Source organism: Onychomys torridus, chromosome 8 (genome assembly GCF_903995425.1).
Source record: "Onychomys torridus chromosome 8, mOncTor1.1, whole genome shotgun sequence".
Taxonomy (NCBI): Eukaryota; Metazoa; Chordata; class Mammalia; order Rodentia; family Cricetidae; genus Onychomys; species Onychomys torridus.
Genome location: NC_050450.1, coordinates 94,358,067 through 94,385,126, shown reverse-complemented (window position 1 = coordinate 94,385,126; position 27,060 = coordinate 94,358,067). Strand labels below are relative to the sequence as shown.

At 42.8% G+C, this 27,060-nt stretch overlaps 1 protein-coding gene across 2 annotated transcripts in view; it reads left to right on the top strand.

Moving 5' to 3' along the window:
• Nucleotides 1-27,060, top strand: part of Ern1 (endoplasmic reticulum to nucleus signaling 1) — a 101,029-nt gene that overhangs the window by 24,075 nt on the left and 49,894 nt on the right. For both annotated transcript variants that reach the window (XM_036197068.1, XM_036197067.1), the window contains exon 2: nucleotides 10,146-10,266. In XM_036197068.1, the coding sequence (XP_036052961.1) occupies nucleotides 10,146-10,266 (121 nt within the window). The remainder of the gene's footprint in view (nucleotides 1-10,145; nucleotides 10,267-27,060) is intronic.

Genomic DNA, 27,060 nt, shown 5'->3' with positions numbered 1-27,060 from the left:
TGATAAAATAATTGAATTCTCCTGAATACTTTTATAAAAAATCAGAATCTCCAATAGCCAGGCTTTGTTTGCCCTTATAGGAAGTAATATTGTACCAGTAGAATCGTAGATACAAATGTTTTTTAAGATATCTGTCAAGGTTCTCTGTTATAGGATACTACTCTGAGGAATTTGCTGCTGGATTGACATGCTGCACAGGTGTTTTGTTTAATTTAGTTTATTTGTTTATTTAAATACTACAGGTCTGGATTCTGTGATAGCATACCAGGAAAGTGTCTTTCTGATATTCTTTAAAAATCAGTGACTCTGGGCCAGGCAGTGGTGACGCACACCTTTAATCCCTGCATTCAGGAGGCAGAGGCAGGCAGATCTCTGAGTTCCAGGGTAGCCTGGTCTACAGAGAAGTTCTAGGTCAGCCAGGGCTACACAGAGAGACCTTGTCTTAAAAAAAAAAAAAAAAAAAAATCGGTGAACCCATGCTGTAAATTTTTTTTTTTTTTTTTAGGGAAAAGATTTATTTATTCATTTTGTTTTTTTTGTGACAGGGTTTCTCTGTGTAGCCCTGGCTGTCCTGGAACTGGCTCTGTAGACCAGGCTGGCCTTGAACTCACAGAGATCCACCTGCCTCTGCCTCTCAAGTGCTAGTATTAAAGGCGTGTGTACTGCTGGGCTAAGATTTATTTTTATATGTATGTGTAAATGCTTGAATGTATGTATGTGCACTACACGTATGCCTGGTGCATGAAGAGGCCAAAAGAGAGAGGGTGTAGGATCCTCTAGAACTGGAGTTACAGGTGGTTGTTAGCTACCATGTGGATATTAGGAACTTAACCTGAGTCCTCTACAAGAGCAAGTGCTCTTAACTATTGAGTTACCTCTTCTACCTTCCCCCTTCTGTAATTATCAACCAGTTAGATTCAGCAGAATAATCTAGTCTGAAGCTGGGCATGATGGCATGCACCTATGAGCCCAACTTCTCAGAGGTTGAGATGAAGAATTGCTTGAATCTACAAGTTCAAGAACAGCCTTGACTTGGTGAAATGGCTCACTTGTTAGCCATCTGTAATGTCAGTTTTTTAAAAACTTTTTATTTATCATAACTTGTGTGTGTATGAATGACATGAGTATGTATGAAGAAACCCTGTCTCGGAAACTAACCCTCTTCAGGCCTCAATGAGTCCCAGGAAAGAAAGGCGCAAAGCTACACAGAGAAACCCTGTCTCGAAAACCAAAACACAAAACAAAAAACAAAACAAAACAAAACCAACAAACAAACAAAAACCCAAAATATTCATACACATAAAATAAATGTTAATTCATTTGTTTTTCAAGACAGGGTTTCTCTGTGTAGTCCTGGATGTCTGAGAACTCCTTCAGTAGACCAGGCTGGCCTCAGATTCAGAAATCCATCTACCTCTGCCCCCCAAAAAAGCTGAGATTAAAGACGTGCTCCACCACTACCTAGCTTAAATCTTAAAAACATTTTTTTTCCTTAAAAAGACCAGTTTTGGTAACATAGCAAGACTTCATCTAAGGAAGAGAGAATAACCCAGCCTGTTTGTTCTTACATGTTATTGACCTCTGCTTTGTCATCCACCACATGCTGTCCATCCCCCTGCATCAACATGTGAGGTCTTGTCTTGCTTTCCTTTGGAAAATACCCTTCCTTCTTCTAAGCATTATTGCTAGAGCTAATAATTACAAACTCTGATTCTTAAGCACATTCTAATTCACTTGAAATTAATTATTTTTCATTTAGAGACATGCAGATCTAATTGCTATCAAGAGTTTGTGTTTCCAAATTGGGCAGTAAAATAAAACACTTTGGAAACCTTACATGTCTTACTGACCTACCTGTTTCATGTCTTACCTGTAACACTGTACTATGTATCCATTAGTGAACCAAAATGGGCTCTTTTTTTTTTTTTTTTTTTTTTCCCATTTGTTTAGATGCTATGGATCTCATGTACCTTGGCCTCAAATTCCCTCAGTAACCAAGGATAACCTTGAATTCTTGGTCCTTTGGCTTCTACTACTGAGGTGCTGGGATTATAGATGAGCATCTGTCTGGTTTATGTGGTAATATGGATCCAACATAGGGCTTCATGTATGCTAGGCAAGCATTTTACTAACTGGGCTAGATCCCCAGCCCACCAAAATGAATTCTTTTTTAAAGAAAATTGTTCTATGTGTATGGCTGTTTTGCCTGCATATACATCTGTGTGCTATTTGCACGCCTAGTGCCCTCAGAGCCAGAGGAGGGAGTCAGATCTGAAGTTGCAGATGTTTGTGAGCCACCATGTGGGTGCTGGGAATTGAACCTGTGTCCTGGAAGAGCAGCCAATGCTCTTAACCACTGAGCTATCTCTCCAGCCCCCAAAATGAACTCTTAACTCCTTTGCTTTTATTTCACTTCTGGAACAAGTTGACTAGTAATAGACCTAAGCCCTAGTAAAGAGTCCTTTCACTCCAGAAAGCAGTTTGGTTGTGGCCAGTTGTACATTCCAGGAAAAGAGATGGAGGGAGAGAAGAGTGAAGGAGAGAGGGGAGAGATGGGAGGGGGAGAGGGAGAGGGGAGGGAGAGGGGAGGAGAGGAGAGGAGAGGAGAGGAGAGAAGAGAATGTGTGTGTTTTGAGTAAGCCTGTGATCCCATTGCTGGGGAGCAGTGGGCAGGAAGATCCATGAGACTTCATGGCTAGCCAGTCTAGCTAAATAGGTGAGTTCCAGGTCCCGTGAGAGACCTTGTCTCAGACAATAAGGTGGTGACACACCTCTAACCTCAGTATTTTTGAGACAGAGGTATGTGGATTTCTGTGAGTTTGAGGCCCACCTGTTCTACTTAGTGAGTTCCAAACTAGCCAGGGCTGCACAGTGAGACCTGTCTTTAAAAAAAAAGGAAAGCATCAGAAGATACCTCACAACAACCTCTGGCTTCCACATGTATGTCCACACACATACATGCACACAGATAAACACATGTATAAATTGGTAAGCCATTGTTAGAGGTTTCCATTAGTTTTTATGGCTATTTAAATACCTATCTGTCCCTTCTTGAGTCTGATTCTCCTCACTGACAACTTTTTCAAATAAGATTATTTCAGAGAGCATTTTAGAAAAGGTATTTCTTACCTTAAACATAAGGCGTTAAACTGGATGTGATAGTACATATCTATAATTCCAGCTTCAAGAAGCTGAGGCAGGAAGATTGTAGTTCAGAGGTGGCCTCAGATACATTGCTTGACCCTATCTCAAAAACAAGGAAGGGGAGAAAGGAGGAGGAGGAGGAAAAATGTGTAAAAAAATATGTTAATGTAGGAACCACTAAAGATTGGTTGAGTTGAGAAGACAGAATCAGCACGTGGTTGGCACCCTGCCTTTTACTCCACACTCTACATTAGCAGTCAGTGGTGTTTCGTGCAGTGGTGAAGCTGCTGGCCTTTGTGGAACTTCCCTTTGTAATCAGAATGTTGGACAGCAGGACTCAGCTGGGCCTTGCATTATTGCATGGGATAAGGTGGCTTGTTGAAGTGCATGCTGAGCAGGGTTCCAGTGAGGATCCTTCTGCCACTGAATGCCAGGAATAAAATATGCTGGTTTAAAAGATGTACAATTTGGACTTAATTTATGTGCACTTAAGTTACTTACAAAATAGTGGGTCTTGCCAGGCAGTGGTGGCTTTCGCCTTTAATTCAGCACTAGGGAAGCAGAGGGAGGTGGATCTCTGAGTTCAAGGACAGCCTGGTCTACAGAGCAAGTTCCAGGATAGCCAGGGCTACAGAGAAACTCTGGTTTTTTTTTTGTTTTTTTTTTTTTAAAAGTAGGTCTTGAAAAGTGAGTGCATGTGTGTGTGTGTGTGTGTGTGTGTGTGTGTGTGTGTGTGTGTTTTGAGGGAGTTTATAAATGGAACAGCAATCTCAGTCCTCTTTTATGCTCCAGTCTCAGAAATGGGACAGTGTAGTTTGTATCCAGCATAGATCACTTTGGAAAAAGTCATCTGATTTGAGGGGCTTCAAAGGCTATGTATTTCCACAGTGATTCTGGTCACCTTATATGATAGGGCTAGATGGACAGAGCCTGGAGCCTTTGGGAACTAGTGGATGTTCAGTTTGAGGGGAGACTAAAATACCTGTCCCTATTGTTCTAACCACTGCAGGTTTCCTGATTGGTCACTTTCTACATCTTCAAGCTAAGGGTGTACATGTATAGTTTTAAACACCAGTTAGTTTCCAGATAGCATAAACAGAAGTAGGTTTGACCTTTTTCCATTTTCAAGCCCTCTGGAAACTATCATGTATAGCTGTAGGGTCTGTTCCTGTTTTTCATCTGTTGTAGAAAAAAAATACTGAGTACCAGAGGCGGGAATGGCTAGGCAAAGGTAATGGACATGCTCATTATCATGAAGCAGTGTTTTTCAGTGTTCCGGTACAAATAGTTCTCGGCCACGATCAGTATCACAAAAGACATCTAGGAGGATATTTATTCATATTAGTTATAGCAACTATATTTAGGGGTAGATATTTTCATGTTTAAAAAATTGCTGAAGGCCTGGGAAGGAAGCTTAATTGGTAGAGTGTTTCCCTAGTACAAATGAAGCCCTAGGTTTGATCTCCAGGGATGATGGAGGCAGTATTATCATTGGCTATATAGAGAGTCCAAGGCCAGCCTGGGCTATGTAAGGGCCTTTCTCAAAGGGCGGGATAAATTATGCTTGAGGTTTTGAAAAAACAGGAAATTTATAATTGCATATTTATCTTATGAGAGTATAATAGGCTACATAGTGAGACCCTGTCTCAAGAGGAGGGGTGGAGAGGGACAGGTATAATGGCTCCCCAGGGACACCCAATTTGAATCAGTCAAGAGCAAAACCTGCCAAGCTTGGCGAGGGTCATGAGGTCACTGTGGACATCTAACTGACAGCCAGAGCTCAGTGACTAATCTAGCTTCTCTCCAAACCTTGTGTTTTGAGATCTACGCAAGTTGTGTGATGAGTGCTCTATTGTGGTTCACCAGTCAACCACAGACCATTGCTTTTCCTGCGTTTCCAAGCTATTCAAACAAAGTAGATGGCTTTTGTCTCCACATTGTAGGAAAGGAGCACTAATGTTCAAGTGTTTTAAACTCTACTACTGTGGTGAGATATTTGGGGCATTTTCTATGCAATAGAAATATTCAGTAATAATGACAACTCTCTTATTCTTCTAGATGCTCAAACTCTGATTAGGAGACTTCTGCCTCTCTAAACCTTTGTTCCTTTGGTAACTACTAATAATCAGAGGTGGCAGAGTTACCTGGTATCCTGAAATTGGAAGTGTGCCCCCTGAACTCAGGTGCTCATGAGTGCCATTAAACTTGTGTGTTTTCAGAAAATGGAGGAGAAAATGCTAGTGCTATAATTTTGTAATATTTTCTTTATCATGTCTCTGTGATTTTGTTTATTTATTTAATTTATTTACTTTGTTTTTTTTTTTATATTTTTGGTTGTGAGCCTAGCCTTTAATGGCTGAGCCATCTCTCCAGCCCTTACTTTGGTTTTTTGAGGCAGTTTTTCTGTGTAGCCTTGGCTGTCCTAAACTCAGTCTGTAGATCATGCTGGACTCTGCCTGCCTCTGCCCCTGCGTGCTGGGATTAAAGGCATACACCACCACCGCCTGGCTTCTCTGTGTTATTTATTTATTTATAATTAAGTTTGTTGGGTGTTTTCGTGTGTGTTTTATTTTTTATTTTTATTTTTTATTTTATTTTATTTTTTTGAGCTGAGGATTGAACCCAGGGCCTTGCGCTTGCTAGGCAAGCACTCTACCACTGAGCTAAATCCCCAACCCAATGTTTTCTATTTCTAGTAGACACATGTGCCATAGTACATCTATGTGGGTCAAAGGACAACTCAAATGAGTGGCTCCCCCTCTACAATGTGGATACTGGAGAGTGAACTCAGTTCATCAGGCTTGGTGGCAAAAATCCTGATCTCCTGAGCACTCTGGTTTTTTGTTTGTTTTGTTTTAATTTATTTTTGTTTATGTGTATGAGTGTTTGCCTGAACATATGTTTGCATGGTTACCTAGTGCCCACAGAGGCCAGAAGAGGACTGTATATCACTTGGGACTGGAGTTACAGAGGTTGTAAAACTGCCGCATGGGTTAAATAGAAGTATGGGGGTATGGACTACTTGGAACAAGTAGCAGAGACCCAATTCCTGCCGACTCACACAAATGCGAGTTTGTTTTCAACGAGCGTCTTTGAGCTTAAGGAAAGCCTTTGCTGAGGTCCAGGGAACAATGGAAGGGAGACATTCTCTCACTGTCTTTGAGCCAAGTTTCTCCTCAGGCTTCCTCTTGTCTTTCTCTCATACAGCTTTTTCCATATGGTGAAAAACTACACAACTCTTCCATTTTATTATTTCCTACTTTCGCTGCCCAGAAGGACTCGGTTCCTGCATGGGCTCTAAGACTGGTTTTACACAGTGGTTATCTCTTTGGTAACTATTTACTCTGGCCATGCAGTTTTCTCATGTCAGGGGAGGAGGGCAGGGCCACTTGTAGCATGTTACCCTCTGGACCCTATGAGCCAAAATGATTTCAGCCATTCCCAAACAGTGACCTTTAGATCCTCAGAGAGGACCGGTACCACCCTGAGGCCACTGTGGTTTCCCTCTTAGTCCAATTTCCGGGTTCCTCAGGTAGAACTAAAAGCAGGCTTTAATTCTTCCTCAAACTCCAGGCCCTGCACAGATAACAGAGCCTGCAGGCAGGAGGAAAGTTGGCTCTTTTACCCCCTCCAGAGAAGGCCGGGGCCATATCAAAGCAAAGTCTGCACCTCCCACCCCCCAGGCCAGCACTCCAGAGGATGAGCCAAGTTCTGGCAGCTGCTCCAACATCACCCCTGCTGGGACCTCCAGTGGGTCTCCCCAAGGGAAAGGAATGCAGGGCCTGGAGTATTTGTCCTAGGTTGCCCTAAAGAGAACCATCAGGTCCTATCTTTTAAGATTCTTAAGAGAGTGAGGAGGTTCTGGGCCAGGCTCCCATTCACAAGTAACTGCCCAATCCTTTTGTTTTTAATATGAAAAGACAACTATTCTCATATTCTAAAAAGAGTGCTTATACCAAAATTCACATATTACAGTTTAAGCAAGCATTGCTGGCCTGCTTAAATTCAAGATACCGCCCCCCCCCACACACACACACAGTAGAACTAGGTAATTTGTGGGATAGTGACAAAGGAAAAACAAAGTCCATTACAAAAGTGTGGCACAGCTGAGTGGGCCCACCCAACGGGGCAATTTTATCTAGGAAACTACCAACTGCCATCCACATATGTGGGTGCATGTGACAGACCTGTGGAAATCCTGTGGTGAGGGTACAGATCCTAGCAATGCCAGAGGACACACAGACAGACTCCATCCAGTATAATTAGCACCATAGTGTACACTAAGGTTTGGGTTCAGTATTTTTCACTTATTTTCTATATCATAGATTTAAAGTCTGTGCTAATACATATGTAAAATTTGTTGTTGAGCTATATCTCAGTTTGTTTCAGCTTTTTAAATATTAGAAATTTGAGTTCATTAAAATAATAGTATGTAGCCAGGCAGCAATGGCGCACGCCTGTATTCCCAGCACTCTGAGGCAGAGGCAGGAGGATCTCTGTGAGTTCGAGGCCAGCCTGGTCTACAGAGTGAGATCTCGGACAGGCACCAAAACTACACAGAGAAACCCTGTCTCTAAAAACAACAACAACAAAAAAACCAAAACATAAAAAAAAACTAAAAACAAAAAAAGTATGTCACTGTGCCCCAGAGATTTTTCAATATCAGGAATTTTTTCGTTAGTGTGTAGAAGTTGAAACATAGGATCTGAAGTATGGGATACTTCTTTATGCTTTCCCATAGGAAAAGGGAAGGGGAGGAATGGAACCAGTATGTGTGTGAGTGTGAGTATATGTGGTGGGGAACAGGGGAAATGATCTGAGTGAATATAAGTAAAGTCCAATGACACCCGTATGAAAATGTCAAAGGAACTGTATTGGTGAAATTATTAAGGCCACTCCACGTAGTTAAAAGGGAGGTTTATTTTGTAGGGTAACTTACAAATGAAGGGGTAGGTTGCAGGGTCTGGCAAAGGTATAGCACAGTCCGTTGGTGTTCTCTGGAGAACTCTGCTCGGTCACCTCCTGCGTCCAGCGTCCCCGAACCAAGAGAGCGACCTCCTCTTGATCCTCGGTCTTCCGCTCCCTCCTCTGCCCCGCCTTGTGGGCGTGATCATTACTGAAGCCTCAATGGGGGTTGGAACTTCCAGGCCAATGCTGGGATGGCTACCCACTACAGAACTGTTATTTTGTCCTCTTTCACAATTATTTGTAAGAAAGATTATACTAATATCTCTCTCTGCTACTAGCAGTGGGTAATAAAGATAATTTTCATAGTCTTTAGATGTGAAATTATGTGTATGTATGTGGGTATGTGCATGTGGACGCAGGTGCCTGTGGAGTACAGAGACATAGCCTCCTCTGTAGCTGCAGTTACAGGCAGTTGTGAGCTGCCCAGTGTGGGCACTGAGAACCAAGGTCAGACCCTTTGCAAGACTGCTGAGGTCCTCTTTGGATTTTTTTAATCTCAATTTTCACTGTTGGGAATTGAACTCAAGGCTTCACACACACTAGGTGACTGCTGTGCCGCGGAGCTACACTCCCTGCCCTGAAATGTTCTGCTTTAACATTCTCACCTTGGGGCTGGAGAGATGGCTCAGTGGTTAAGAGCGCTATCTGCTCTTCCAGAGGACCCAGGTTGGGTATCTCAGCACCCAGATGGCAACTCAGAACCCTCTGGAACCCCAGTTCCAGGATTCAGTGCCTTCTTCTGGCCTCTCAGACACCAGGTACCCATGGTGGTACACTTACATACACATGTAGGCAAACATTCCTACACATGAATTTTTTTTAATCTAAAAACAAAATAATTTTTAATTTTTATTACATTTTTTTGGAGACAGGGTCTTGCTATGTAGCCCAAGCTGATCTTTTACTCATAACTTTCTTGTTTTTCCTTCAAATTGCTGGGACCACAAACATGAACTGCCACATCTGGCTCTCCATTGTCACAATTTATTGAACAAAAGAGATAGACTTTAAATTGTATTTTGATTGTGAAGAAAAGTTTGGAGTTAGGCATTTTGTCAATTTCCTCAATAACAGCTTTAATTTATATGATTATAAATTACACTGGAATATATATACTTTTAAAATTTTATTTATTAAGTATACAGTATTCTGCCTTCATGTATGCCTGCAGGCCAGAAGAGGGCGCCAGATCTCATTACAGATGGTTATTAGCCACCATGTGGTTGCTGAGAATTGAACTCAGGACCTCTAGAAAAACAGTCAGTGCTCTTAACCTCTGAGCCATCTCTCCAGCCCCCACATTGGAATCTTGATGTTTTATTTTTTTACTTTAGTTTTTTTCAAGACAGGGTTTCTCTGTATAACAGCCCTGACTGTCCTGGAACTTACTCCCATGGATTCCAGAAGAGGACATCAGATCCTCTAGAGCTGGAGTATAAGCAGTTGTGAATGCCTAACATAGGTACTGGGAGTTGAACTAGGGTCCTCTGGAAGAACAGAGAGTGCCTCTAATTGCTGAGCTACCTCTCCAGCCTAAGAATATCGATATTTTAGCATATATTATGTTTATATAACAAAGGCTGATTTCCTACTTTACTTTAAATGTATTCCTCTAATTCTATGCTTAAAAAACATTTCTTGGTAGATGAGAAAATGTTGTTATTCTTCTATTATGAACTCATAACATGTGAAAGTTTTCTAGAATAAAATAGACCCAAGAGAGGGGAGCTGGAGAGCTGACCAAACTCCCTCCCCCCATTTCAGGGGAAGTTGCCCATGGGTTGTTTCAGAATTTTTTGTCATGTTAGATTATAGACCTGTTGGTCTGTTGTGGGAAGGATCAACACTTAGGATAAAGTGACTCAGCTCTTATCTGGACATGTGCTCTTGATAAGAATGTAGGCTCTCCAGCCTTGGTTTCTGTGTCTGGAGGATGGATGATCATATGAAGGATGATTTTGAGGAGTTTCTGATTATACATGTCCAAGGTGAAGAAGTGGATTGACATGAAAATCCTGTCTGTCTCGTTGCAGAGTTTTGGAAGTGCCAGCACGGTAACACTGCCCGAAACCCTGTTGTTTGTTTCGACCCTGGATGGAAGTTTGCATGCTGTCAGCAAGAGGACAGGCTCCATCAAGTGGACTTTAAAAGAAGGTAATTCGGATTGCCCTTGAGTGCTGTAGAAATTTGCTTAGCTGCTGCCAAGTAAACATAGTCCAGGAGAAAATGGTTACATGTTGTTTAGTGATCTAAGACAGAGAATGAACTAAAAAGAGGAGAAGGACTTCTACTCAGAGGTGACTTTACAGCCTCAACCGCTATGACTTGCCACTGGACACAGCACATGAGGAGACTATCTTATCTTTATGCTTCATTGCTTCTGTCCAGACTCTAAAAAGCTCTAGGCTTTTCTATTATTAGCTCTGGCTGCTTTCTGAAGACCTTCTGCATTAAATTTGTTAAGTTCTAATGATCAGAGTCTTATAATCATAATTATAAGAAGATAACTTCTCAAACCTTTCAGTTACTCACTTGTTTTTTATAGAGCCTGAAATTACCGTGGCCTGTAAGATTTGACATTCACCCAACTTAACCACTTTCCTAAGCCATTGAAATGAGGCTGGTTCTCATTTAACCCTTCCTCATATTGCTATCATTCTCTTCTGGTGTTGGTCAGTAGTCAGCGGTGGGGAGCTCTACCACTGGGGAGTTTATCCTACTTAATTTCCAAAGCAATCTTCCCAGACAAAGCCATGCCCAACTCAGATTTGGGGATTTTGGTGTTCTCTCTGTTATTCTGTCCATTAGTAAGTCTTGGTCTTAATTCAGGTCTGACTGGTGTGTTTTCTTCTGTCACTTCTCCATGACTTACTATTTTCATGAGCACAGCATTATTTCCCTTTGTTAAGCAGTGTTCCAGATGGAAAAACATTGTCACATGTCAGAAGGTCACACGTCATTTTATCAGTACTGTGGTAAACCTGTTTCAAATCCATAGTAGGGCAGCTTGAGTACTATGGTCATCCTGCCCCACCTCTTTGGGCCCTGCATGGAGCAGCAAGAACTTTAAGGCACTCAAAGAACCAGCACTATGAGAAGTGAGTGGCCAAGAGATGATTCTTAGTGCCGTCTTGTAGTCTAGGCTCTGAGAGCTCATGTGTACAGTCTCGCCTTCAGATAAACCTTTTAGTGTTTTAAAATGAAAGCAGAATTTTTTAAATTTCAAAAATGAGAATCAAGAAAGTCACAAAGGACTGGGAGAATACTTTGGCCATTGAATGTTGGGGCCTGCCCTTCCATTTTAGTGTTTCAAGGCAAGACAGACATCTTAGCCACTCTCTTCTTCCCCTGCTCACTGCACATAAGTCTTTATTTCCCAAGTACAACTGGGGCTTGTCTTGTCTGTTACTTACTCAAATACATCAGTCAGTTTGTTCTTTCCTGTTACTGAGAGATGAAAGAATTATTTTCTCTATTTTTTTCATCCCACTTAATATGTATTAAAAGAATCTCCCAGTTCAATTCCCAGCACCCACATGACACAGCTCACAACTGTCTATAACTCCAGTTCCAGGGGATCTGACAACCCTCACATAGATATGTATGCAGGCAAAACACCAATGCACATGAAATAAAAATAAACTTAAAAAAGAGAGAGAGATTGGGGATTTAGCTCAGTGGTAGAGTGCTTGCCTAGCAAGCACAAGGCTCTAGGTTCGATCCTCAGCTAGAGAGAGAGAGAGAGAGAGAGAGAAATCTTAACCTAGGAAAGATACTGTATGGGACATAAAGAAAAAGGGAGACCTTGTCCTCAAGGCTCCATAGGTAGCAAAGACAGAGCTTCAGTGTAGAGCAAGGTTCTGTGACTGCTTAAGGAGGTTCCGACAGTGTGCTGTGAACCTGCACCCATCTGGGCACAGGGTGGGCTGGTCATGTGATGGTTTCAGGAGTAGACCATGGCTTGGGGTGGAGGGAGAATTGGGATTCAGGCCTGACAAAGAAAAGGGAGGGTTGTAGGATTTGGGGGAAGGGCTGGTGCATTCAGCAGGAATCTGGGGATACACTGGAGGTAGAGAGTTCCAGAGCCACAGGGTATGTTGAGCCTGATTGATTGAACAGGAAATTGGGAGCTATTAGCATGTTTGAACAAGTGAGTGACTCATCAGATGCTCAGCTTTCAGATTAATCCAGCAGTAGCCTGTGTGGGAGGACTAGAGACAGAGCAGCAACCTGAAAACAGAGTAGGGGAAAGCCATGGATAGATGGAGTCAGTAGAACCCAGCTTAGGTGAGATGCTCAGAGAGGAATTGGTTTTGTTTTTAATTATTGTATGTTTGTGTGTGTATACACACACACACACACACACACACACACACACACACACACACACACATTTATGTTTTGTTTTTTGTTTTGTTTTTTCTTTGTGTAGCCCTGGCTGTCTTAGAACTCCCTCTGTAGACCAGGCTGGCCTTGAACTAACAGAGACCCACCTGCCTCTGCCTCCTGTTAAGATAGATGCCACTACTGCCCAGCAGAGAGATTGTTAAATGACACTTAAGAATGGGTTAGTGTGTCTGGCAGTAGTGGCACACGCCAGGACAGCCAGGGCCCTGTTACACAGAGAAACCCTGTTTCAGAAAACCAAAAAATAGGGGGAATGAGTTAGTGATACTTATTTAAGATCTAATCATTTGAAGTAATGTCTACCATTAAGAATGAACTGTGGCTGGGCGGTGGTGGTGGTGCACACCTTTAATTCCAGCACTCAGGAGGCAGAGCCAGGCGAATCTCTGTGAATTCGAGCCAGCCTGGTCTACAGAGCGAGATCCAGGACAGACACCAAAACTACACAAAGAAGCCTTGTCTCAGAGAAGAAGAAGAAGAAAAAAGATAATATAATAGAACCTGTGCACTCATCATGTAGTTTCATTAATATCTTTTTCCCTGTTTGAAATAGGATTTTGTTTGTTTTTTGTTTTGTTTTGTTTTGAGATGGGCTTTGCTGTGTAGCCCTGGCTGTCCTGGAACTTACTCTGTAGACCAGGCTGGCCTCAAACTCACAGATCCACCTGCCTCTGCCTCCGTTCTGGGATTAAAGGAGTGCACCACCATCCAGCTTGAAATAGGATCTTAAGCATCGTAAACTGCCCTTGAATTCTGTATATTGCTGAAGAAGGCCTGAACTCAAAAAACAAATAACAACAACAACAAAAGAGTGAACTGTGGAGGGTTGTCTTGTTTTTGTTATTGTTACTGTTTTTGTTGAGACAGAGCCTCCGGTAGCCTGGAATGGCCTCAGACTCCCATGTGTAGCTAGGGATGACCTTGAACTCTTGATTTCTTGCCTCGGCCTTCTAAGTGACAGGATTTTAAATGAATAAGATGAAGCCCAGCAGAACTACATTTTAAAATTAAATTAAGCCCTGGATAGCAGTAGCTTCAATTTATATTTCTGTACAAAGATAGTAGTAACACATTGATATTATGAGTTGGGAATATAATTTTAATCTTATGGTTATAACTAAGTATTTCAAAATTGGCATGTCTAAACAATTAGTATAGAGCTCTATCATGAAGTATTTAGACACTGTCATAGACCCTGACATACCTGACATAACCTGACAATAGTGGCACAGACAGGAAAGGAATTCATGGTGGGAAGAGCTGTGGAGACAACCAGCAGGAAAGTGGATCAGTGCTCGGCTGGGGTGGGGCTGAAGGACTCCAGTTTTCTACAGGCCCCTCAGAGAACGTGTCATTTGAGCAAGACCTCAGGGAGACAAGAGATTCTTGTAGATGGTATGATGGAGTGTTATTGAGTTTGAGATTATCTCCCACAGGCTCATGTCCACAGCTGGTGGTGCTCTTTTGGGAGGTTGTGGAAACTTTAAAAAGTGAGGTGTGGCTGCTGGAAGTAAGCCACTGGGGATGATCCCTGAGGGTTCTAGCTGGGTCTTACTTTCTCATTGGTCAACATGATTTTACCAGCAGCCTCCTATTTCCACTCACGTGAACTAAGCTTCTCCTTCTGTCATGACCTTCCTACCATGGTGAACTGTATTCCTTCAACAGTGAGCTAAGGGGCTGGGGACATGGCTTAGTGGTTAAGAACACTGGCTACTCTTACAGAGGACCTGAGTTTGATCTCTAGCACCAACATGGCAACTCAAAATAGTCTGTAGTTCTAGTTCCAAGTTATCCAGAATCCTCTTCTGGCTTCCACAAGCACCAGGCATACATGTGGTGCATAAAATAAAATAAAACCAAACCAAACCAACCCTGTGAGGCAAATAAATCTCCTTCCCCCTTAAGTTACTTCTGCGGGGTATTTTGTCATGGCAATGAGAAAAGTAACTAAAATACAGGGTAAGGCAGGAGTTCCCTTGCCTGAAGAGCATTGGGGTGGAGGGGTGTGGCAGGAGTGGAGGAGGTGGAGGCAAACTAAGCTTAGAGAGATGTAGCACAAATCTTAAAAAGTCTTATAATAAAAGACCCAGAGCCAGATATTGTGGTGAAAGCTGAAAGATCAGAGAAGCAGAGCAGCCAGCCACTAGTTCTTACCTCTACAAAATCCTCAGCGTAAAGAGAGTGAGTTCCCGTTTCCTAACACCTTATGTACCTTTCTCTGCCCTGCCATATTACTTCCTGGGATTAAAAGCGTGTGTGCTTTCCAAGCAAAGTCGTGAAATCTCAAGTGCTGGGATTAAAGGTGTGTGCCACCACTGCCTGACCTCTATGTCTAATCTAGTGACTGACTCTGTCTTCTGATCCTCAGGCAAGTTTATTAGGATACACAATATATCACCACAGAGAGAGATGGGGGCCAAACAGGATGGATATAAGGGACCCTGTTCTGCCTTTATATGATTTATTATAAAGGTACACTTTTGCTTTTCTGAAACAAAATTTATAGATAGTGACTTACATGTTTTACAAAGAAATCTATTGCTCAACTGATAATCTAAAACTGAATAATAGGAAAAGAATTTTTTTTTAAATTGAGATAGGATCTTGCTATGTAGCCCAGGTTGGTCTGTAGAGCTCAGGTTGGCCTCAAATTAGTGGTTCTTCTCAGTTAGACTCCTTAATACTGACATTATAGACACATATTATCATACTTTGCTCAGGAAAATAATTTTTAATCATATATCAGAATTTACCTTGTAAATACTTGGGCCGTGCATCTGTGAGGGACACTCCACCTGTGAGGAAATACTGGGTCTTTTGATGGAGATGAGGATATCAACAGAGCAATGGGGACACTTTCCAAGATGGTGGACACTTCATGGTAATGTTCCATGAAAAAGAAGCAGTCTTAACTTGATTCATACAGTAGGTATAGTCTGAGAAAATTCAGTATATTATATCATACAAAATATGTTTGTGTGCCAGATGGTGGTGACGCATGCCTTTCATTCCAACACTTGGGAAGCCAGAGGCAGGTGGATCTCTGTGAGTTCGAGGCCAGCCTGGTCTGCAAATTGATTTCCAGGACAGCCAGAGCTGTAATACAGAGAAACCCTGTCTCAAAAAAATCTAATATATATGTTTTGTGTCTATGTGTAAAGCAGATTATGGGCTTGGATAGCTACTAAAGGTTTTTGTTCCGTGTGAGTGACTGGCATATCAGAGCAGTGTGTCTGGTTGTTCAGGACTACCTAATGGCTGGGTATGGTGGCACATGCTTTTAATCCCAGAATTTGGGAGACAGAGACAGGTGAATCTTTATGAAACCAACCTGGTCTACAAAATGAATTTCAGGACAGCCAAAGCTATAGAGAGACCCTGCCTCCAAAAAAAAACAAAAACAAAAACAAAAACAGAATACCTAAAATATCTGGCCCCCAACCTCTGTGGCCATCAGAAAATGAGCTCACAGATTTTTGAGTACTCCCTAGAGAACTGTACCTCCTCCCCCAATAAAGAGTGCCAGTGCTGGGCCTGGTGACCAGTGGAAGAACATTGAAAGCAATGGAAGAATCCAAGTATAAGAGTGACATGCCTAGGTATTACAGACTGAACGCCAACTCCACAGGTTGGATCCTGTGGTGGTTTGAATAGATATGGCCCCCATAGACTCGTGTGTTTGAATGTTTGGTCCACAGGGAGTGGCACTAATACGAGGTGTGGCCTTGTTGGAGTAATATGTCACTACGAGAGTGGGCCTTGAGGGGTCACAAGCTCAAGCTACCTCCAGTGTGGCACACAATCTCCTTCTGCTGCCTGCAGATCAATATGTAGAACTCTCAGCTCCTTCTCCAGCACCATGTCTGCCTGCATGCCACCATATTCTTCTATAATGATAGTGGACTAAACCTCTGAACTGTAAGCCAGCCCCAATTAAACGTTTTCCTTCATAAGAGTTGCCGTGGTCATGGTGTCTCTTCACAGCAATAGGAACTCAAGACAGAGTCTTAAGCTCCAGTGTAATAATATGTGACAGTGAGGACTTTATGAATAGCATAAGGATGAGACTCCACACTTGGATTAGTGTCCTTATGAGAAAAGAAGGAGAGACCTGTATGTGTCTTTCTCTGTCATTTGAAAACACAGTGAGAAAATGTGTCTAGCCATGAAGAGATTTCTCCACAAGAGCCAAGCCATGCTAATCTCAGAATTCTAGCCTCCAGAACTAGGAAAAAATAAAGGTCAATTGCTTAAGTCCCTCAGTCTGTAATGTTTTGCCAGTAGAGCAGACTAGGGTACTTGACCTCCAGTTGGAGGATCAGCAGATACCATGTTGAACAAAACCAAACTGATGGGGCTAGGAAGAAGTTTAGACACTAGGCAGCATTGTACTGCACATTTCTACACAAGGGAGGATTCTGGCTGGCCTGACAGTGGAGCAAGTGGGAGAAACCTGTAAATGCAAGCACAGGCCTTCAGCCCATCATTCTTCAGGATGCATATCCAGGACTCCATTTCATGATTTCCTAACTGTTTACTTTTTTCAGGAGCCAAAAACCTACAAAATTTCCCCCATTTCCACACTGGTTTTTGGCAGGTACAGTTGTTCCTCAACCTAACACATGTTGCTGTTCCCAGAAATAGAGGTGTCTTGTGCCAAAGTGGAGAATTATACCTAGTAGAAAACGATGAGGCATATGGATTTGGGGCTCTAAGGTGAATTGTGACATTTTGCTTAGGTGTAGTCTTCCAAGCCTGATTTTATGCTGTGGCAATCCCTGTCTGCCTTTGAAATCTCCCCAGTGATCAGGTTTGTGTATGTTCCATTTCTGCAGCTTCAGACCAGAAGCCAACTGCATGCAGCTCTGCTCTACATTAGCTTTACAAAGCTTGCATTGGTCTGGCAAAGCTGAACAAACTATTATTCCAAGGACTGGCTTACGGCTCCTTGTTCTCTCCATAAAACACTCACTGCCGCTGCTTTTGACACTCAGATTCTCATCGAATTACCAGTTCTTCTTTAGTAGCCCAACTGTATTTCCTTCCATCTCTTTTCCAATAATGGAGGATACAAAGGACTGGGTCCAATTTAGAATTATTGGTACTAATCATGCATTTTTACTAAGTATGCAACATGGCTGCTCTCCCAGCCAGACTCCCCTGGTGTCCTGTGAGTGGTTAATACTGGAGATTCTCAGGAGGGGTTAGAACAAAATTACTTAATTGAAATTTGAAGACAGCCTATACAGCCACATGAATTTCCTTTTCTAAATGGGTGTGTCTTGCCTCAGTCCTTCCTATGCTGATCGTCATGGCTGCTGAGTCTAGAGACTAGAGTGATGCTCTTCTACTATCCCCTTAGTGTTCAGCTGGTCACAGGTCCTGTTGTGTAGGTACAGGAAGTACCTTCCAAATCTGACTGTTACTCCTCTCAGTCCCCAATTCTAGGTCATAGCCAGGCTTGTGACATCCATCTGCTAGATCTATGTGGCAATCTGCTAACCATCATCCTCACTCCCCACTGTCCCTTGCTTTTGGTAATTGTCCTCTCATTTGCCTGTTTTACTGCCATCTGATTACCCCCACCCCACTCAGCACACCAACTTCATCAGTTAGACTAAAACTGCCCCTGAAAGACAGTTATGCTGCCTCCAGTGCTGCCACCTATGGCTATGTGGTGTGTGTGTGTGTGTGTGTGTGTGTGTGTGTGTGTGTGTGTGTGTGTGACCGTGCATAGAGAGAAGTAAAGAAAGGAGCATGAGTATCCTTGATGGGCTTTTCAACTATGGACACCCTACCACAGATAGTCTGAGAAGCACTGGCTCATGTGCTCAGGTCTGTGCTCATAGAAAGCCTAGGAGATCCATCAGTCTGCTCCACCCATGTCTCTAGCCTCACTTCCTGGCACAGAGCTCCTTACCATGCCTCAGAAACCTTGGTCTTAGGGGCTAGAGAGATGGCTTCATGATTAAGAGGACTGGTTGCTCTTCCAGAGAACCCAGCTTCAATACCCACATAGTGGCCCACAACCACCTGTAACTCCAGTTCCAGGGGATCTGATACCCTCTTCAGGCTTCTGAGGGTACCAGGTGTACAAGTGGAACAGACATACATGCAGGCCAAAATACCCAGACACATTAAAAAAAAAAAAAAAATCCTGCCTTAGTGTTAGACAAAGACCCCATTGCCAGGTTACCTCCTTTACCTGGGTTCTGAGGTCCTTCATTGCAACCCATGAAGGTACTTCCAGCTTGTGCTGGGGTTTTGTCTTCCTGCCAGATTTCTCCTTCCTTGACAGGGCCTCTGGACCTTCGTGTCAACTTGGTTCCCAGGACCCTTCTGACCAAGTGTCTTTTGAGAGTCCTTGGAAGCATGTGGGACTTACTTTGCCTTCTTGGATGCATCTACCTCCTGTCACTTGTACCACTGTGGTGGCAGGCAGTTCTGGTTTCTTATCTTGAATTTCACACAGCTTTTTGTGGTTTTTGTAGTACCTGTTAGGTTGAGTGTATGTTCTTAGGAACAGTCAGAGATCTACTTGCAAAAGAACAACAGAAATGTGAGATAGGAAATTGTGGAATGTGATGGTGACATTTTCTCAGTAGTTCCATTTCTTAAGGGATTCCCAGGCTTTGGATATGATACATATCATCTTCCTTTCCACCTCACTGCTCAAGCATGAGAAAGGTGTTTATTTCTTTTCCATGTCTGTGGAGGACTGAAATTAAGTCTGACAAGAGGGGATTTCAGCTAAGCTTTTTATTTTGAAAATGCATTGGGTTCGCTATCTTTTCGGTGGTACTAGGGATTTAGTCTAGGCCCTCGTGCATATTTGTCAAGTTCTCTACCACTGAGCTGTATCTCCAGCTCTATTTTTACTTTTTATTTTGAGATAGTACCTGGCTAATTGTCCAGGCTGTCCTTGATCTTATTCTGTAGTCCCTGCAAGGCCTTGAACTTTTGATTTTGCTACCCTAGACTCCTGCCTGAGTAATTAGAATTACAGGTATGTGCCATCAGGTCTCTCTCTCTCTCTCTCTCTCTCTCTCTCTCTCTCTCTCTCTCTTTCATGTGTGAGATGTTGATATCAAGATGTCTTCCTTGGTCATTTCTCCACCTTCTGAATGAACCTGGATCTTACTAATTAAGCGGGACTGGCTAACTGACCTACAAGCCCCTGGCGTCCATCTGTTTCTGTGAACACCCCCCTCTTTTACCCCAGTGTTGAGGTTATAGGCAATTAATGCTAAACCCAGCTTTTTCATGGGTATCCATGAGATTCAACTCAGGTCCTCATGCTTACATAACAAGTACTTTATCCATGGAGTCATTTCCCAGCCCTGTATTAATTTTTTTTAAGTGTGTGTGGTATGTTTGGGAGGTGGGGGAAGTACATGTGTTGGTGTGTATGGATGTGTGTAGAGGCCAGAGATTGATAGTGGATGTCTTCCTCAATGTGTCTTCACCTCTATTTACAGGATCTTGATGAACTTGGTACTTGCAAGTTTAGCTGATCTAGGTACCCAGTAGTTCTGTGAATTCCCTGTTTCTGCCTCACAAGCACTGAGACTCCACACCAGGGGTTTTATATGGGTACTGGTAGTCTACACCATGGTCCTCACACTTGCACGGTGAGTGCTTTGTCCTGTCAGGCATCTCCCTAGCCCTGGAGTTTACTTTTTAATATGAAGGATTTGGGGAGAAGGGGGACATACTGGGGACAAAATCCTGGGCCTTGTGCTTGTTAGGCAAGTATCTGCCACTGCGCTAAATCCCTTATCCCATGTGAAACTTTTAAAAACATTTTCCAGCACAAAGATACTTTGCAGTATGACCCATGTACTCACCCTTCAGCTTCAACAAGTGCCAGCTTAATTCATTTTGTACCCAACTAACTTCCCTCCCTGGTGGGACACACTTCAAATTGCAGTGTCTCCTATTGGACATTTCTCTTGCCAGCAAGTCCCTACCCATAAGAACAGAGATCTGGGCCATAATGCATATTCTTAGCCATTTGGTTGTTATGTACAGAAACATAGTTACAATTGTGGAAGCATATGGGTAAAATACTTCTTTTTGGCTGTCACTGTAACTTGTCCTTAGTTGCCTTTGGGTATCTGTAGTTTGATGTCACCTCCCACACCCATTGCATTTGTTGAGTTGTGGTATCCCAAAAGGCCCTTGGGTGTGTGGTCTTCTTGGTCCCTTCATGATTGATGGTGACACCTGGCCGAATGACTTCTGCTGAGGTGAAGCTGAGTAAGTATACAGAATTTGGCTGCTACAGGCTTGGATATTTCCACATGATTATCCCTGTCCAACATAACACATGATACGCACGAGTTTCCCATGAAGACAACTTGGCCTATCCTTTCCCAGCTGTGGTAAGAGTTAGAACCCAAGGACCTTTGGATTAGACGTTTATTTGACATTTCTTTCTCCATGAAAGCTAGACTTCGTAGGGCATTTAAGACTTTCAGTTTTACAATGTAACCTGACAACTTTAAGGGGCATGAGGCTTAGATTAACCATACACCTTTCCTCTGGGGAGAAATACTGCCCTAACTAGGTTGCTTGAATGCATGACATTTGATTTGGAGTTGAGAAGCATGGATGTCTTTGTTTCTTCCAATATTTTCTATCAGAAGGCAGTATTAGAACATTAAGTTCATTCCTGAGGAAATGGCTGTTGTCTGTTGCATTCAGAGCACACCCTTCTTGTTTCATTGTTCTCTTCTCTGCTAGGATTAAAACCTCTGTGTCACCTTTCGCTCATTTCTTTCTTGTTCTGTATTCGATCAGGACTCTGTTTGCTGGTCTTGTCTATCTCACAGTTGCCTGGCCTGTCTGAATTGAGCTCTTGCATCCTTCCCTACTTTTGTGAGTCCTTCTCCTTTCTCCTTTGTTTGTCCTCTGATGACTACCTACCTATGCATCTCACTTCCATAGGACCACATCGCACTTCTCTTCATCTCAGAAGCGTCCATTTTGGTCCAGGTGCTCAGATACCCCGTTTTGAAGTTTTCTGTACTTTGTCTATGGTGGCTTTGCTAGCAGTCCAGCATGTGTTATATCTCAGCAGGAACACCCCACCCTGACCAGGCCTGGGGTGGGTAGTGGTTTCTTACTTATGTTTTCCTGTCACCTCCATACTCTGAGCCTGCTTCCTCTATGAAAGTCTGGTGTGTGTGTGTGTGTGTGTGTGTGTGTGTGTGTGTGTGTGTGTGTGTGTTGAATATTTCAGCCTCCATCTAGGAGATCCTATGGCATGTGGTACATGCTCTAGAAGTTTTTGTATAGACCATGACATAGATACCCACTTCACAAGCCAGTGTCCCATAAAGCACTTAGCAGAACTAAGCTGGTAGTAGATGCCCAGTATTTGTCTTTGAGATACATGTGATAAATCTCAACAGATAATTACTAATAGTTGGATTTCTGTCCTTCTGAGAGAGAGAGAAAGAAAGAGGGACAAAGGAAAGAGTAAGGGAGGGAAAAGAAAGTGTGTGCATGGTAGGCAAAGCATTTGGAACTTCATCTCTGGTCGTTATTCTTCTTAAATGCCATTTAAAGGACCAGTCAAGAACATTTCAGATCACTTGGAGAGATGCCCCTGGAAGGGTGTCTGACCAAATGCCATAGCATCTAGGTTGTCCTGGAGAAGACCCTACTCGAGAGGAAGCTGGTTTCAGTGGTTACATGTGGAACTTAATAGAGGTTGAAAGGTGTATGGGAGGATGGTACAACCTGTACTTTACCTGTGTGTATCTAGATAACCTAGAGAAGTGGAGTGTTCCAGAAATACTGGTGCTTATTTGGGGTAGGAAGAGAATGCTCTCTCAAAGCTCTTTGAGCAGTAGTTAGTGAGCAATGTGTTCTCAAAGGGTCTGTAATCAAAGGGTTCTTACTTCTTCCTACGTGGAAAAAGTCTGCCTAGAGCCACCTGTAGAGAAAGCTGTCACCCTCAGTTATGATCTGAAACAGTTATTACATTGGTTGACTTCATCAAAGCCTTTTGTTATTAGTGGACTTGTGAGTGTCCTGTCGTCGTCATCCCCTCCCCCCTCTCCTAGCATAACAGCCTGACCAGCCAGGGCTGGAGAAGTCTGAGGTGGGGGTGGGGTTTCTGGCATGCAGCTGCCCTGGGGAACTAGAGGATCAGACCTCCAGAGATGTCTTACAGGTGAGAGTGGGAAGAGAACGCCTTTGTTTCCAGCCTGTTGGGAAGGGTTTTCTGAAATAGCTTCTTTTTAGCCTTTCCCCCCCATTTCGTTTGGTTTTTAGCTTTGCATTTTGAAAAGTTTTATACATATACAGAAGTAAAAAGAACAACAAGAGAGCTTCATGGAGCCAATGCTCAGCTGCAGTAATGATCAACACATGACAGTCTTTCCCTTTCCTCCTTTCATTTCAAAGCAAAAGCCACATCATCTTATCCATAAATTTATGTAATTTTTAACATGGATGAATAAACAGTACTGTGCCTGGATGACTGCTTTTCACTTGTATTACGTAGGTGTTTGTGTGGGATTATCTTTTTTATAAGGAAAATTTGGCTGCATTCTACCTGCAGTGTTGACTGTCCTAAATTACTGATCGCTTTTCATTCTGCAGACTGCATTGTTCTCCGTGTATTATGAGGGCAAAGGCCTGGGCAGCAGCCACTCAGAAGATTGTTCTCTGTTTAACCACTAAATGTCTGTGAACTTTCTCTATTTGCTGTGTATATTTCACAGCAAACAAAATAGGTAGACCCTGGTCCAAAGTATTGGAATTCAGTACACTCCTTAAGTAGTTGATACCAAGGAAGCTCCATGAAACAGTACTTGTCCTGTGAGAAACACAGGCGGTGTATGTACCATATGGACCAAGTACATGCAGCAGATGGCGTGTTTCTCATTTCCTGGAGAAAGGGCTATTTGAAAGGAGACTGAAGGGCAAACTGAGGTGAGCAAGTGAGGGCAAGCACAGACACCAACATCAAAGCCTACGATGAGTTTGGGGAAGAGTTACCAGTGCAAGAAATCATGGAGAAGTGGGCCTGTAGTTGACAGTTGTCAGACATGCTTGAAGGAGTGATAGTTTTAACCTCAAGTGGTGCTGTATTCATTTCAGTGGTATTATATCTTTGTGAAGCTGAGTTTTTGGCAGTTGCTATGACAAAATTCAAATACCATGTGAAAATCCGTGTTAAATAGTGATGAGGGTGGCCACATCCAGTTTATTATAAGGTTTGAAATTATATAGTACTTGACAGGTACACACATTCTATTACTAAGTAATTCTGATTAAGAATGAAAAGTTTTTCAACTTTTGATGTATTTTTTTTTTTTTAGCCCCATGTCTTCTAAGCTACTAGACCCTAAATACTAAATACTAAGTTGCTCAGTCCTGTCTCCTCAAGAAGTTGGAATTTTCTTTGGGGAACTTGCTGACATTAAGAGTGCTATGAACCTGAAGGATGGGGACTAACTTACGCCACAGCATTAGAAGGCCTTTGGCATGTGGAGAGGGGCTGCTTTTGTTTTTTAAAAATATAAGCGGCTCTGGTTACCATGGGGAAAGATCATGAGGCAGGAGCCTGACAAAACCCAGTGTCAGAGCTTTATTGGGGGGAAAGGACAGAAGGACCAGACCTGGGGAAGCACATGCAGAGAGAGAGAAAGAGAGATCGTGGGGGCAGGAGAAAACAGAGAGGAAGAGGAGGAGTCTGTGCCTAGGTTTTTAAGGCGAGACCATGCTGCACACGCACGTAATCACCAGCACACACTGATGTAAGACGCAAGACCCCTTGCTTAGCTGCTGAACTGCATATGTGTGATCATGTAGCTGGAGTGGTGGTAGAATCCTGACATCCATTGGAGGATTTTAGGCAGGAAGAGACACACATTGCCTTTGTCCAGCCCTCTTAGATAGCAAATGGAATGTAGGTCTGAGAAGCAGACAGACTCTGAGATGGGGAGCTGGAGGTAGACCAGTGAAGAGATGATGACTCCTTCTTTTCTCTTTCTTTTTTCTTTCTTTTGTTGAGACAGGGTTTCTCAGTGTAGCCCTGGCTGTCCTGGAACTCATTCTGTACACCAGGCTGTACTCGAACTCGGAAATTCGCCTGCCTCTGCCTCCCTAGTGCTAGCATTAAAGGCACTCACTGCCTGGCAGCTCTCTCAGTTTTAAAGTGATAAAATGAAAAAGAGGAGATAAATCCCCCCCCCAAAAATTCAGTAAATCAAAATTTACAAAATTTTGGGTCTAATTGAATGGGAATAGTAAGAGAAAGTAATACTAAGGACAAGAATGTTTCCAGATTATGTGACTAGGTAGTACTGGGACACTAGTCTCTTCAGGGTTATAGAGTGGGGAGGGTGCTAGCTGGAAATGGGAGCATTGTCAGTGCTAGGTGGAGACCTACCAAGAGGGATTTGAGAGTATCCCGTGGGTGTGCTCACTGAAATGTTACTGTGGGAAAGGGCTGAGAAAGTACAGGTGAGAAAGTGGGCAGGGAACTTGAAGCAGTGCTTTCCTGTATGGCTCAGCATCAAACCACCTAGGGTAAGTTATTAGATTAAATTTCTGCCTTTCCAGACACGTATTTTCTAGAGATTGGCCTAGAAATCAGCATTCAAAAAACCTCACTGTTGGCTGGGCTGTGTTGGTGCACACCTTTAATCCCAGCACTCAGGAGGCAGAGCCAGGTGGATCTCTGTGAGTTCAAGGCCAGCGTGGGCTACAGAGTGAGATCCAGAAAAGGCACAAAGCTACACAGAGAAACCCTGTCTCGAAAACCAACCAACCAACCAAAAAAAAAAAAAAAAAATCACCTCACTGTTGGTAGTTGTAAAATGCTACATCCACTTTGGAGAACTGTTTGGCAGTTTCTTATTAAATGTAAATAATATGACTCAGCCATTCCACTCCTTAAATAGTTTCCCAAGGGAAAGAAAAAAATAGTTCAAATAGAGACCCATATTCAAGTGTTAATAGTTTTATTCACAATAAACAAAATCTGGAAGCAACCCAAATGTCTATCAACAGATAGATAGGTAAGCAAATAGTTGCATGTCCTTAAGGCAGAATGCTACTCATTAATTTTAGTTGATGATACAAAACAGGGATGAATTTCAAAAACAGTACAATGAAAAAGAATCCCTACACAAAAGAATATTTATTTGCTAAACTTAAACAAAGGAATTTATCAGAGATTGTCTGGGGGTGGGGATGACTTGGGAGTATTGATTCCACAAGGGTGTAAGAAAGTGTGTGTGAGGGTAGTGATGTAGGTTGTATGTCTTTCAAGAATTATTCAAACTGTGTGCTTAAATTTGATCCATTTAGGAAAGAAGGGGGATCATATGCAGAAGAGAAGGAGAGGAGCCAGAGGAGAAGGATCCTTGGAGATAGGATGCTGCCTAGGGCTCCAAACAGGAGTGTGCAATATCTACATATAAAGAATAGAATTGGCAATCTCAGTCATGGGTGAAAGGTGAGAAGTCTCAGAGATCTCATACAGTCTCCATTTTACCTGTCATACTAGAGGCAAGGAGTGGAGATTTGAAATACCAGGGATAAGCAGGGACAGAGGCCAACCAGGAAGTAGATAAATAAATATCTTAATGACATGGGACCCAGCAGGTCATATATATACATAATGTTGCCCCAAATGATTGCAGTGTTTTCTGTTTTGTTTTTTTGAGGCATGGTTTCTCTGTATAGTCCTGGCAGTCCTAGAACTCACTTTGTAGACCAGGCTGGCTTTGAACTCAGAGACCCGCCAGCCTCTGCCCATGAGTGCTGGGTGCACCACCACTGCCAGCTGTTTGCAGTGTTTTCAACAGTGTGCAGAGAAAGGCCTGGGCTGAGGAAAGGGGATCACTAGATAGGTTCATAGTTGATGGAACAAACATATTGGATAATTAAAAGTAATCATTGATAGATATGTGAACTAACTAGGAAGGAAATTAATGCCTTTTGTTGTTGTTTTGTTTTGTTTTTGAAACAGGGTTTCTCTGTGTAGCCCTGGCTGTCCTGGTACTCACTCTGTAGACTAGGCTGGCCTCAAACTCAGAGATCCATCTGCCTCTGCCTCTGAGTCCTGGATTTAAAGGCATAGACCACTAATCCCTGGTGATACATAATGCCTTTTGTTGTTGTTCGTTCAACAAATGCAAATGGGCACCTTCTATGTGTCAGGGATTATTTTAGGTAATGAGAATATAGCAAACAACAGAAGACAGACAGTATCTAGAATCAGACACAAACACTATCTAGAAAGAAACTAATAACAAAATAGTCAGAATTTAAGAGGGGACAAGTGCCATAGGGAAGATTTTGGCAGAGGATATAGGAAATCCTGGGGCATAGAGGTGGTCATGGAAAACCACTGAGGTGTGATATTTGGTCAAAGACCTAAGCAAAGGGAAGAGAGATGCAAGAGTACTGAGGCAGAGATAGGCTTGGCAGAGTGGTGAGGAATACAAGGAAGCGGCATGCTGGGAGAGAGTAAGGAAGAGTGGGGGAGGCAGGGGTTGTGGGGGTTGGGGA